Source organism: Micropterus dolomieu, linkage group LG18, assembly GCF_021292245.1.
Source record: "Micropterus dolomieu isolate WLL.071019.BEF.003 ecotype Adirondacks linkage group LG18, ASM2129224v1, whole genome shotgun sequence".
Classification (NCBI taxonomy): domain Eukaryota; kingdom Metazoa; phylum Chordata; class Actinopteri; order Centrarchiformes; family Centrarchidae; genus Micropterus; species Micropterus dolomieu.
This window is the reverse complement of record NC_060167.1, coordinates 7,786,530-7,801,170: the sequence shown is the minus strand read 5'-3', so window position 1 is coordinate 7,801,170 and position 14,641 is coordinate 7,786,530. Positions and strand designations below refer to the sequence as shown.

At 39.5% G+C, this 14,641-nt stretch overlaps 1 protein-coding gene across 3 annotated transcripts in view; it reads left to right on the top strand.

The window, feature by feature from the left end:
* mtss1 (MTSS I-BAR domain containing 1) overlaps nt 1-14,641 on the top strand; it is a 69,295-nt gene that overhangs the window by 14,640 nt on the left and 40,014 nt on the right. For all 3 annotated transcript variants that reach the window (XM_046076358.1, XM_046076356.1, XM_046076357.1), the window contains exons 3-4: nt 7,407-7,468; nt 11,070-11,143. In XM_046076358.1, coding sequence (XP_045932314.1) covers nt 7,407-7,468; nt 11,070-11,143 — 136 coding nt within the window. The remainder of the gene's footprint in view (nt 1-7,406; nt 7,469-11,069; nt 11,144-14,641) is intronic.

Below are 14,641 nucleotides of genomic sequence, written 5' to 3'. Positions count from 1 at the left end.
ACCAGTTAGTCAGTAGTGGTAGATGGAAATGGTTTTCCGAACAGTCTACAGGGTCAACCTGTTTCCGCTCGAACAGATTTCTGTAAGATGCATTTAAAACACACTCGGAATTACCCTCTAATGACATGAGAGCTTTTTTATTTTTAATATTCAAAGAGATGGTTTACACCATCAAAGGAGATTTGCTTTGTTTCTAAAGAGGAAGTGAACATTTAAAACGCACCAGCATTTTTAGTCCCAGCGTATTCTTATCATCGTTTGGCTGCCACACAGTGAAAGTGGCAGGTAAGTCATGAAGGAATTATGCTACACATGCTGCAGAGACGCTTAGAGGAACTGACACATACACCTCTCCCAAATCTCAACATCGCTTGAACGTGTTAAACTCAAATTGTACAAGTATAATCTCTATTGTCTCTGAATGACATCCATGCGTTTGCTAACGTATAGATAGAGAAGCATGTTCCAGCCTTGACGCTCTCAACTTTCCTGAGGTTGAGCTCTAAAACCGGTTCATTTGAATTTGTGCTTTGAACCAGTTTCCCCTGAAAAATGTTTTGGCTCTTCTCTCGATAATACCCACACCTCGCCAAACTGTTATCTGATTATCTGGAAGATAAACAAACAAACAAGCAAGCAAATATTCATACAGAAGCAGCAGGTACTAAGCAGTCAGCTGAATGCATGGCTGCACATGTAAAGGTAACACAGAAAGCTGCAGAGTACACACTCATTCACACACCAAATATCACGAACACAGTTAGGGATGTACTGATCCGACTTTTTCAGTCCTGATACTGATACATTTGCTTGGCAAATATTGCAAGTAGCCGTCAAACTTGTTAGCGTACAAGAGTGAAATGCCTCAAAACTGCTGACCCCTTGTGTTTAGCTTCCTCCATGCTGTGTTAGCTCTTCTAGCAAAATGTTCATGTCTACCGGTGCACTGCTGACGCTTTGCGTAGGACGCTCGTAATTGATTGAATAAATCAGCCTCATTGTCATAGATACTCGATCCCGCTAATTGAGCCGGCATCAGGGTGATATCTGATATCAGTATGTACAGCGTGCTAAATGCAACAGCCCAGCTGTGTTGTAACCTTAACAATGCCATCCTTGTTAGCTAGGTTTAGGGCTGGACAATAAAACAATAACAATAATTATCGCGATATAATTTTATATAATAAATGGGGGAGGAGGTTATACATTCACGGCCATAAAGCTAATTTGAATTGAGAGAGGGAGAGCTGAGTGAAATCACTACAATCAAATGCGATTTTACCCATTTTAAATAGTAAAGGAAAAAAAACTTTGAAAACAATATGTGGCGGTCAGCGTTGATATTGTGGCAGGCCGCTGCAAATAAATAAATGAATGTATGGGAAACACTGGGCTAATCAAGAAAATGCTCGTCAGATAAATTGATAATAATAATAATTATTAGCTGCAGCCCTATTCCACTGATATTTGAACCTCCTACCACAGCAGTGTTACTGCCTTTCCAGCTGACTGACTGAATGATGTATTACCAGCTCATTGGCTGACTGACGAGTTGACGGAGTGACTAAATAAGGTCTTTCTATAGTCAGTCGGGACTCCAGAAAGGTCAACAGGGCACTATTCTCACTTTCCTGAGATGTCACGCCAATCCCACCTCAGCGCTCTGTCTCGGTCTTTTATCTTTCTGTCGGTCAGTAGAGCAAGTCAGGATTATCATTGTAGGATTAGGCGCTGATGGCAGGTGACTACACACACACAGACTATATGTAATCGTATACCTGGTCATGCCGTCTGGTTGACTAAGCAGATAGGATAACAACTCTGTATATCTTCTATACATGGAGAGCTCAGTCTCTGTGAATAGTTTACTGTGTCATTGCTTGTGGAGCATGTACACCATTTCCACTCATCTTAAAAGAGTTTTAGGCAGATACCAAAGCTGGTTATGAAATTTCTACAAAAGAGCATATCAATTTCCCAAGCCCAACAAAGCAACCAATATTTATTTTTGAGAGCCTGGGAATATATTTAATAAATCTTTGGTAATATAACTCTATAAATTACTTATGAGTCTTCACTTTATCAACGTTGTCGTCATGGTGATGGCACAGTTGATAAGACACATACCTTTGGTGTGAGAGACCCGGGTTCAATTCCCACTGTGACACATCCACCAATGTGTCCCTGAGCAAGACTCTTAACCCCTAGTTGCTTTAGAGGCCTCTGACATATATCACAATTGTAAGTCGTTTTGGATGAAAGCGTCAGCTGAACGAGTAAATGTCATGTACCAAATATTAACATTGATTTTCTCAGGTGTTCAAATACTTATTTGCAGCTGTATCATACAAATAAATAGTTAAAAAATCATACATTGTGATTTCTGGATTTTTTTTTTGTAGATTATGTCTCTCACAGTGGACATGCACCTACGATGACAATTTCAGACCCCTCCGTGATTTCTAAGTGGGAGAACTTGCAAAATAGCAGGGTGTTCAAATACTTATTTTCCTCACTGTATGTTTACCTGTTGCTCAGAAGTTGTGTTATGTCTGTCTGTTATGATGATATGATCGTGGCTCTGGACTCTTGTTTTAACAAGCTAGATAAAAGGTAATTCGTTGGCAGATAGCTTTGGTTTTGTATTTAATTTAATTACATTAATGTTTAAGTTGAGATTTACAAAAATATTTCATTGCTACTGTGTAAAGGGAATACTGCTGGTAAAAAGCACCTTATTTAAGTGTTTGCAAACCACATGTTGTTGCACTTTTGTGTATAGAAGTACTTTTAAATTAAAAAAGCTAAATACACTACTTTAGAATTCATTATTTAATTTTTTGCTAAACAATGTGATTAATCACGATTATCAATTTTAATCGTTGCCCAGCACTAGTTATAAGTTAATTGTGACCAAGAGAATTGCAACTAAAACAGGCAACAAACTCAAATCCAAGATAATCCAATACAAAATCAAAGACCCAAATGTCCAGTCACTACCTTTTTGTTACGGTTTCTTCTTCTGAGAAAGGACGGCTGTTTTGTTGGCAGCTGTCTTAACCCTCTGGACACCTTCAGTGACCCTTGTGGGCCCCAGGACCCCAATTTAGCAACTGCTGTTCTAAAGCTCTTAGTATCAAGCTGCAGTGGACTCTCAGACTCTGTCTGTGGTGTTTTCTGCTAAAACCACTGCTGGAATATTTTGTCTGCGACTGACTGTGAGATTCCTGGCAGTCACAACAAATCCGGACAGAATTTAAGGTTTAGGCGAGAAGTGCAGAGGGAACAAGAGCTGCACTCACTGGAGTACAAGCGGCAGGCATTTTGTAGTGTATGTTCTTTGCGTGTCGCTTAAAACTCCTGTCCAGGGCGACTTTCAGTGGCTGCTCAAGTAGGCTAAACTACATTTCTTAGATAGTCCATTGTAACTGTAACATATTGGGAAATCATAACGCTCCTAAACAATGCTAACAGACAACTAATGACCCACGTACACTTTTGAATTTATGTTGTGCATATACTAAGATGTTAAGCTTATTTTGTCAGTAATTGTTTGATTACAGGTTGCACTGACTTGAAGAAAGAACCAAACGTCCTGTACCGAATGTTTCTGGCCAAACACATATCTGTTACACCTTTTGAACTGAGTAAAGCTGATGATACACGGGGCAACATTTTGAGCAATGTTGCTGGGCAATCTTGCTAGTGGCAAGTCTGACTGAAGTCTGATGTTTTGAACGGACGGTGCGGGGCGAGTGGTGAGGGAAGGGGATTACGGTAGTTATCTTTAGTCATTACCAATGACGGCAATGTTGCCCTTCATGATTGCTCTAAAAGTTGCTCTGTGTATCATCAGCTTTAGGCTTGTACCATTAAAGTTGTTCTTACTAAGTGTTGCTGGAGTTTTGACCTACCCTTTGGGCAACTTATCACCAAGCTTGTCCAGTCCTCAAATATTTCAAACATTAGATCTATTATAAATAAAACTATTTTAAATGTTGGAGATGCAGAAATTGTTGTACATGCTCTAGTTCACGTCTAGATTATTGCAACAGCCTTTGTTCTTATTTTAAAAACCTTAATGTCTACAGACTGTCAGAGTTTTAACCAGAACCTAGAGTTGCAATCATATTACACCTGTTTTAGCCTCTTAACATTGGCTCCCTGTTTGTTTTAGGATTGATTTTAAGATCTTATTGATTACTTTTAAGGTTCTCCATGACCTGGCTCCAGATTATATTTTAGATCTTTGAACTCCTTACAAACCTTTGCTTACTGTGAGATAAGAGGGACAGAGCTTTTGCTGTCAGGGCCCAAGGCTCTGGAACAACCTGCTTGTGGAAATTGGAGCCGGTGTCTTCATTTTAGTCTTATCTAGAAACACACTTTCATCAGAAAGCATTTCCTGATTTTATCTGAGCTGCTTGTGTACTTTACAGTTTTCTTTCTCGATTTATCTTTTCTTTCTTTGTTATATTTTATTATTTATTATTCTAATTTTTCTATTCTGCCCCTCACGTATTTTATCAGTCACTGTGTTTTTCAAATCATCTCCCTCTCTGTGTGAAGTACATTGATTTAATAAGTGCACTAAAAATAACGTTTCGTATTTATTATTATTATTATTATTATCAGACCTTTTACCTTCTTTATGGACCTTAGAAGTGGGTGAAGTTGCCGGAAATCCCTACTCTCCTTCTGACATATAAAGAATAAGCAGACAAAATTGTACATACATATAATAAGATGCCAGTTGGAGAGCACAAGAGGTACAATACATTTGATTCCATACAAGTCCAGGCTGATTTATAGTCAGTTTTCCACACATGGATTTTCTGAACCATTAATACGGCTAACACCCCCCGCCCCCTACGCTTGAAATGAGGTTTTGGAAAGATTACAATATGTTATGAATGCCTTCAATTGAAAACATTCTATTATCCTATCTAGAAATGACTTACTGCCTGAAATTTACCATCAATCACTCAATATCAGCCATTCAAAAACCACTAATGGTTTCATCTCCAAAAACAGTGCTTTCCATACAAATGCTATAAAATGGTTTCTAAGTTCAGCTTACCCTGAATGTACTTCATCTTAAGTTTTACTTGTGAGCTCATGTCTCTAAATCCCAATGTAAATTTAGTTCCAGCCTTAACCTACTTTGTCCCCTTTGGGATCAATAATTAAGTTATTTGGAATGTGATGCATTTCTATTCATTTCTTTCCTCTCCTATTTATCCCAGGTTCACTTTGAGTTATTCACCAGAGGCATTCAGCCGTTCACCTGCAGTATTTCATCACGCAGTGCCGAGCCCCTGCAGCTAGTAAACCTGTCAGCCCCATGCTGTGTTCATGCCTGGCAAACCGCTTCAGCGGTGTGGAGCTAAGAGGCTAATGTTGGTGTTAGGGGTTAAATCGGTATTATCCCCTCTCTGGTGGACAGCAGATACAGAGGACAGACAGGGTGATGGGGTTTGTGAAAATAAAGAATGAGAGAAAGTGGGATTCAGCCCTTCATTCCAGCAGGGCTTTCCTGCATTTTTAATTGAATAACCAGAACACCGCACCAGCAGCTGTTGGTCACAGATGTAACCCAAGGTCAGAGCTGCAGCAGAACCAGACTTAGATTACATAATCAATCAGCTGCTGTTACAAAATGCAGACATAGAAACTGTTTTTACCCTCAACGGGAAGCGTTAAACACCGGGAAGATATTTTTAATCTCTGCAGAAGAAATAAACACAACATTTTTCCTTATGTAGAAACTTTGAACACCTTTCAGTGATATAAAAGATTTTGTTATATCTGTTAAACTGTTGCACACATTTGTACATCAACTGCCTTTATTAGTGTGAGGAGATTTAGAGTTTATAGGATTAGTCGATTGAGCAAGATTTCACATTAGGTGGTTCCAGCTTCTCAATTGTGACTATTCCCAGCTTTTTATACATTTTGGCTTCTTTAATTTCTGGCATTATCACTCTGGTGTTTCTTATTTATGTCCGAATAGAAAATATTTATGAAAACAAGTGAAATTCATGCCACTGTGGGGTTTGAACAGGATTTGTGGCTCACTAGTGATAAAACTGAACGTTAAGATGAGCTCAGAGAAAAAGCTGCAGGTTCATGGAGAATCAGTTACAGCTGCATGACAACGGCATTGCTTTTCTTGTATTTGGCGCTGCTTTCTTCTGCTTCCTTCTATATGTTTGTGGCCGGCCGGAGAGACCCAGCATCTGTCCTCATGTGAAACCCAGAGAAGCCAAAAATAACAGTCAGCTGTTTGGTTTTACGCTATTCAGTGCTGCTGTTGTTGGAAGCTGTAAAAGGAATCTTATATCCTTTATGCACTAAAACATATGCGGGTGTTTTAAACACGAGTAAAATAGGCGATTGACTTGTTAAACGAGTTTGCCTTTTTATTTTTCCCCCCAATTAGTCGCGTTTAGACTGCGCTGGAAAAAGGGGGTTAGTAAACAGTAGAAAGCAGCATGGAGCAGATATAAAGCCACAGCTGACAGACTGTTAGCCTAGCATGCTAATACTACACAAACATGGATGAGATGCTTTTAGACATCCACAGATGAAAGAGTCGTCCAGGAAAAGCTGGCAAGATTAGCGTGTCATGTTTATATCACTGCCGATCGGAGCTGGACCCGATCAATACCCGTGACTACTGCGGAGTCATTTGACCTGGAAGTGAATGCCCATTGTACCGTTCACACTGAAGACAAGAGCCAGACGTTAGCAGGTGCTAGTGTTTTGTTTTTGTCCAGCAAAAAAAAGGGGGCTTTACATTGATAAGGAACACGAAGATAAAAGAGAGAGCAGCAATCAGTCGATTAGTTGACAGAAAACTTTCTTTCTGCATTGATCAGCTGAGCTCCAGTAATGCTGATGTTTGACTCCAGAGGCTAATCTTTCCTGAACTGATTTCCTGAACTGATTTCTCCTCACCACCTGAATTAACAGAACTCATTAAACTCAATATAATTATTTTTTCAGTGGGAATTCACCAGTAAACAGTAAAATGTTATGATAAAATAATCAAATATATGTAATTTTGACTCTCCATCATTTCCCTTTTCTTAAAATTAATTTTCAGTTGAGTAAACTGCGTAAATTTAATAACATATTTCTATTTATTGTTCCTCTGGCAGTTCAGTTAGTGTTGTATCCAAACATTGCAGTTCTGCACAGAGAAATACCTGACGAGTTCAGTTCTAATACTTTAATAATAGCGCTCTCTCCTTCATTAAGGTCATAAGCTCTTTAGGATTATTGGTATGAAATGCATATTGTTACAGTTTTGGGTTTAATATCTCAGTTAAAACTCTGTTGTGGTCAGACTTGTGTAATGCTGTCTGAAGCTTAATGTCATTGATGTTCTGTGTTTTCTCCAGGCCAGTTATCCTACGTGGGAGGACTTTGTAACCAAAGGAGCCAAGCTACAATCACAACTCAGGTAACACACACACACACACACACACACACACACACACACACACACACACACACACACACACACACACACACACACACACACACACACTCTCTCTTAATCTCGATTTATAATAATTGTTTCTCTAACTGATCCCACTGGCTGCCAGATCATACAACAACTACTGGCTTCTAGGGCTGTACCTGAATAAGAATATTTCCAAGTCAGCATTTTCATTGCATTGCATTTTCACCTGTAGGGCAGCCGCCCCAGACTAAACTCTACATGTCAAGACTCATGTTTTAGTGCCTTTGGTCATCATCAGTGACATAAAAAAAATCAGATTTGCACCAAGTCAAAGAAATAAAAAGTATGCATCCTGGTCATAGTTCAGTTTTACAATCCACACACTGCTGAGCGTGTGTGTTGTGTTAAAATAACATTACTGCAAAATGGTGAGAAGTTTGTCTTTGGTAACAAATTGTGTGTAGCATTAAAATATTTTAAACAATAACCACTCACAGTTCTTGTGCCCTGGGGCTTTCTACTGGGCGCTGGCCAGTGGTTGACTTATTGCTGAACTCTGCAAAATGTCACCACCAAACATATTCAGGTTATTGTTGTTGAACTTTACATGAAAGCTGCTGTGTTCTGTCACACAAACACATGCACCCACACAGTGACCCAGTATTTGGCTCAGTGTAATAACAGTATAATGGCTGTGTTTCCCAGTAGGCCAGTTTACTTTTGATAAGCATCACTCTGCCTGCTGCAGCCAGTCACAGTCTATTAGCCCTGCCAGTCAGCCAGCTACACACACACACGCACAGACACAGAGATGCAGGCAAAAATAGGACATCCATGCTGTTCAAACCGCTCTGTTTAATGCTACTCAAAAGATCTCCTGGGGATAATTTGCACACATAAACACACATTTGCTCCACAGTTGTTTGTTATTGAACTGTCATAAAAATCAAATGCCCTTTTTAAATATGAAACATGAAAAACATTGATGTGTCAAGACTTGTTTAAAAAAAATGTTTATAAGCAATTCAGTGATCATAATTATTAAGTACTAGTGCAGTGCCCCTTAAGAGGGGCCTATGTGATGCCTCCCTACCTTTTTTAGATAGTGCAGTATAGTGCTTGGTCAAAATGTGTGTCTCACATTGATTTCACCTACAGCACTAACAACTCTAAAACAACATGACAATGGCGGAGATACTGCTAGCTATTCAGCGCTTCCTTAGAACTTCATAAAACTCTTTACAACTCTGTTTCATCACATTCGTTTCTAACGTATATCAAACCTGTGTTATGACTAACTCTTTTTCAACAATTCACTACCACATAGGATAATATAAGCTCCCGCCCCTGCGTACGTACCCCAAACACGTTGCTGAGCGGCTCGCGCTGTACTGTAGTTTATTCATTCTGAACGTGACGCGTTTCCAAATTTTACCAAATACAACACTTCACTCCCTTGGGTCTCCAGCAGCACACCCACTACATTTGAAGTCGATCGGATGTTTCTCAACATTATGAAAATACAAAACGCACACAAACAATCAGAGATTTCTGCCTTTATTGGAGAGATGATTTTCTAGACTTCTGGCCATTTCGCCCAGCCCAGTCTCTGGGAACCCAGATCTTCACCAGAGAACAGATAAATTGTTTAAATAGTTTATTGTCAAAGAGCTTCTGTTGTGGCTGAAACTAGAACAGGACTTCACATGTAACCTGTAGACAAATCCTAAGGCTCCAGACAGAAACATTTGTGGTTAAATTTACATAATTGACATAATTGTGGCCTAAAGGATGAACTGGAGTCCTCAGTGTAGAGGGCTGCAATGGGATTGACATCCTACAGGACACAACTGTTGTGGGTGTGGTCTTTATCTTTGTCATGGGATGAAATCATATATATGAAAATATGAGTGACTCTAACTATCCACGTAATTGCGTTTTGTTTCAATCGACAGATGCTTTTTGATGAAAAGTGTGATTGTGAAAAAACATTTTGAAATGCATAATGGATCAAATTAAATGAAAACACCTGATGTAAACTCTGTTACAGTGAAAAGAAGCAGGAAGCTATAACATTTCATATGAGTTTTAAAAATTTTGGAATATTCCAGGGTTATATATTCTGTTTTGCTTTCAGTCAACATAGTTGTGTCGTTGGATACATTTGATACAGTTATTTGTACATAATTATTTTTATTTTAGATCTGATAAAGTTGTCATTTTAGCAGCACTTGCATCTTTTTAGCATCTTATTTTCCCCTGTTGCATTAGGCAGAGTAAGTTTTACTGCTTGAGGTGGGAATGATTACAAATTTAGCTCATGCAGCCTGATGGGGGACTTTGATAAACAGCCCCAGTCTGACCTCTAGTTAAGTACCTGCACTTTAAAGCAGCATGTACCAGCTGAACAAAGACAAACCAGAGCTTGTGTCAGACTCCAGTGGGGTTTCTAGTGTCTTGTTAAGGAATGTGGGACCGTGAGTTTTCCCGCAGCGCCACCAGAGTGTTCAGGCAGCCGGGGATCATGGGACGGCAGATCAAACATGTCTGTGGAAACATGAGACCATGGCAGTGTGCTTTAATTTTGTTTGTTGTACAAGCAGTTTTTTTTTTTTTTTTTTTTTTACCTCAGATGTTGTAAAGTGTTTTAGTGTCCTGTGCCTCGTTGTTCTTACTGCTAGGTTTGTTGCATTGTTGGCTCATCTCAAGGTATTTTTGTTATTTTAACATCTTAGTTATTTCAGTTCTTCCTTACACACAGTGCAAACTTCGATATTCAAAAGATGATGCATACTGTGTGTGTGTGTGTGTGTGTGTGTGTGTGTGTGTGTAATATGAAAAACCGTTTCCACCGAGGTCGGACAAGCACACACTTGGACACAGAGACGCACACTATTGACAGCAGTGTCATCTGATCTTCTTAGTTAGATTTTCAGGGTAATGATGATGTGTTTGTGTGTGCGCGCACAGCTACAGAAACAGACCTCGCTGGTAATGTAATGTGTGTGTGCGCGCGCACATTACATTCCACACACACACACACACACGCACACGCACACGCACACACACACACAGAGAGAGACAGACAGAAGGTCCATTGATGATGATAGTGTGTGTGTGTGTGTGTGTCAGAAGGTCTCCAGTTGCACTCCTAACACTGGCCTTTGAGGGCGACTGGCCTCTCACGTGGCTCCACAAACCCTGCTTCCAAAATAAAAGTCCTTTATTTTTCCTTTTTAAAGCCAGGAAGAGGTTTGTTTATGATGTGTCCTCTGCAGCAGACTGTAATCTACCGCCTGCTGTGTTTCTTTGATTTGAACCAGAGAAGTTTTGTTATTTATTTATTTATTTAGCACAAGTAGGAGGCACTCCCATCAACGGGATTGTATAGCATATTCATCATATCGAATATGTAGCATTTAAAGTACATTTGAGGTGCTGCCAAGTTCTTGGGAGTATTTTATGCATTATTTCACTTGATTCGCTTGATGATTGGTTTTGTATAAATCCAGATTCACTCAGAATATACATAGTTATATAATATGTGTATGTAATGGATTCAGTTAATAGATGTATAATGTTTGTCTGTTGTCTTCAGGACGACCCTCGTGGTGACCGGAGCCTTCCTGGACGCTTTTCAGAAGGTGGCAGACATGGCGACCGGGACCAGAGGTAAAAACACACAGATAGATGCAGTTAGATTTTGTTCTTGGCTATGGGCCAGGCACACCAAAAGGAATATCATTCTGAGATTAGCCTTGTCCGTGTCTGTATGTGCATCCTTTAAGTGAACCAAGGGACATGTTTCCTTCCTTCCTTCTTACTGTGTGATCTTTCACTGTGTCTCTCTTTTTATTATAAATGGTGAAATCACAAGGGAACTAATTAGCTCTATTAACTCTCAGTGGACCAGGGTGTGATTGTAATATACTTTATAGTCTATATTATAGTATATGATACTCGTGATGGACATTGAAAGAAAAAGGGATCAAAAGTGATGTGGCAGAACCAGAAATAGTCTTGGCGTCTACATTACACACAATGCCGGTGTGTTACGCTAGTAGCTAATGGAGCCTGGAGTCTCTAGCCTTCGGCAGAGATGAGGAGGCTTTAAATACAACTGTAAACAGACTTTAATGTGTAAAATCAGTTCACTTCCCGTTTAATTTGTCATCTGCTGTAACAGCCTCCACGCCTCTGGGAAGCCCTTCCATGAGACGTTGGAACCTGGCTGCAGGGATTTGCTCCCATTCAGCCATAAGAGCATTAGTGAGGTCCACACCGATGAAGGCCTGACTCACAGTCGGCGTTCCACTTCATCCCAAAAGTGTTGGACAGGATTGAGGTCAGGGTTCTGTGCTGGCCTGTCCAGTTTTTCCACACCAAACTGGGAAACCATTTTTTTTATGGACCAGGCTGTTTGCAGACGATGTCATGTCGAAAGCGCAGTATTGTCTAAAATATCACTTTGTGCTTTAGCATTAAGAGCCTTTGTTTTAACTCAAGGCTATATTTGTGGACCGAGATTGTTTATCATGCTTTCAGTGATGTCTTTTTTTTTTTTTTTAAACCAAAGTAAGAAACTGGCCTACTTCAAACAGAACATATTGTCTGCTGTGAATAATGTATTGATGCAGACTATAGACTCTATATAAATACATGGAGGATGTAGATGTGGACTACCAGTGTATTCAGACCTGCAGTGACTGTGTGTTGGGGCTTTAAGACAGTCAGCTGGTGGTAACACGGAAGTCAGTTGGTATTTAAAGGAAATCCAGTTAAATGTGGGTGTGTGGGAGGTGAATTATGGCCACTCCCCTCCATGGAAGCCTCTGCAGACCTGCTCTGTCATGTCTGAGTGTTGATGTTTGTTAATCAGAAAAGAGGACACCCTATAGGGGTTAATCGAGTTCAGTATCATTGTAAATGCACAGTGTGTGTCACAGATATATTTTACAATTTGTAAATGCAAAACATGATCCACAGATGGATTCAAAATCCACAACAAAAACTCTCCATGATCCATAAATATAAATCAGTACTTGAAAACCAGAATTTGAATGAATGCCAGAGGATTTTCTTGCACGCGAGGGTCATTCTACTTGTAGATTGTTTCGCATTTGTTTTAAGCACTACTAGCAAATGTAAATGCTCCGTATTTGTATTACTCCTTTCTAGTCTTTGCAACCACTCAAAGCGCTTTTACACTACATTGCGTTCACCATTCACACACATTCATACACTGAGCCTAAGTGCTCAAACAGAAACTAGCATTCACACACATTCATACACTGAGCCTAAGTGCTCAAACAGAAACTAGCATTCACACGCATTCATACAGTAGTGGAACAGCCACCAGAAGCAATTCGGGGTTCAGTATCTTGCCCAAGGACACTTCGACATGCAACCTGGAGGAGCCGGGGATTGAACCGCCGATCTTTCGATTAACAAGCAACCCGCTCTTCCTTCGGAGCCAAAGCCGTCAAAAATTAAGTCTGCTAATCAGAGGTATTGCTTCTATGTGATGTCACGTTTCTTCAGTAAGCTTTCAAAATAAGAGCTGAAATGTGTCAGAACGTGTACATCATCTACTCTGCGTCTAATCCTGTGTGGACATTGTTTGTGTTCATGATAACTTAAGTGCTGAATAATCACCCCCCTTTAATAGATTGGTTTGTGAAGTGTGCCTTTGTAATACAGTTTTATATTTCAGTACTATGTATGCTGCAATCTCTTTCTGCTCTTGCTAACCCATGTGGTCTGGAAAGATTGGAGATTGTTTCATTTTGCTCCATCACCAGCGGCTGCATATTCAGCACACACTGACAACTGACCTGGTATACTCCTATGCGTTTTATATGTATGTGATTTTTGCAGTAGTAAAGTAGCATTCTTTTTAAGGGTATCCTAATAATTTTAACTCAAAGTATAGTGTCCATCAGGTTGGGCGTTGCCTCTGCTCTTCAGAGAGTAGTCCGTTAGAACCGCAGGAGACAAGCCATTGAGAGTTTGTGCTTAGCCTGTGTATCTAGTACCTACCAATCTTTCAGGGGTTCAGGCAGTAAACCAAACAGCCACCCAAATTTATTTGTAGATTATAATTGTAGATCATGAATAGTTTGTGGATTCTGAATCTATTTATAGATCGTGTTTACAAATTGTAGTATACATTTGTTTCACAGTCTGTGCATTTACAATGAGATTTGCATTGAGTTACCCCCATACGACACACATTAAGAAATAAACTGTAAAGATTTAACAGTTTTTTTTTTGGGGGGGGCTGTGCAGGTTGACACTTAGACGAACATGAAACACAACCTCTAATAGCACAAATTGAGCAGACTGCAGATAAATAACAGTCAGTTAAATACAGAGGTTAATGTGAAATAAGCAGCTTCAGATCACATTGTGCATCGCATGACATCAACTTACGCATAACTAATGCCTGAAAATCTATGTATCATAAGGTATCATCATGCATCTCATGTCACACGACGTACAGTTAAACACCAAATTTCTACAGCCCACAGTCACACACAGAGCAGTCAGCACCTACAGCACGTGTTTATCTCTTTGTTAAACTTGCCTCATTTTGTGGTTCGACAGAAAATTGATCAACTGCCTTCAGAATCAAATCTATAGAGGATATTTCAAAATCACCACCAAGTGACATTCAATAAAGAGTATGAAGGTTAAAGATAACACAGCTGTTTGTGTAAGCATCGGCTGCTTCAGGGATTCAGATAGTGCTGAAACTGTTAGTCAGTTAATCAATTAGCTGACAGAAAATTAACCAACAAATTGATTAAAGCAAAAATGCCAATCACTGTCTGGTTCCAGCTTCTCAAATGTGACGATTTGCTGTTTTATATCAATACAAATTGAATATCTTTCAGTCTTGGGATGTGGGTTGGACGAAACAAGACATTTGAAGATGTCAGAAATTAAGCTGGGTATTTTTATTTTTTACTATTTTTAATCAAAAATAATCTTTCTCCATCTTCCCACTGTACATTGTATATTTCCTTGCAACACAACATTCATACTACAAAATGCTCCAAACCTGACAGAAAACTTCAAGTAGAAGAACTCCACAGAATAAATCACATCTGTAAATATAGTGCATATAGCTCTTGTTCTTATTTTTCTACTATATATTGTTTTTTTTCC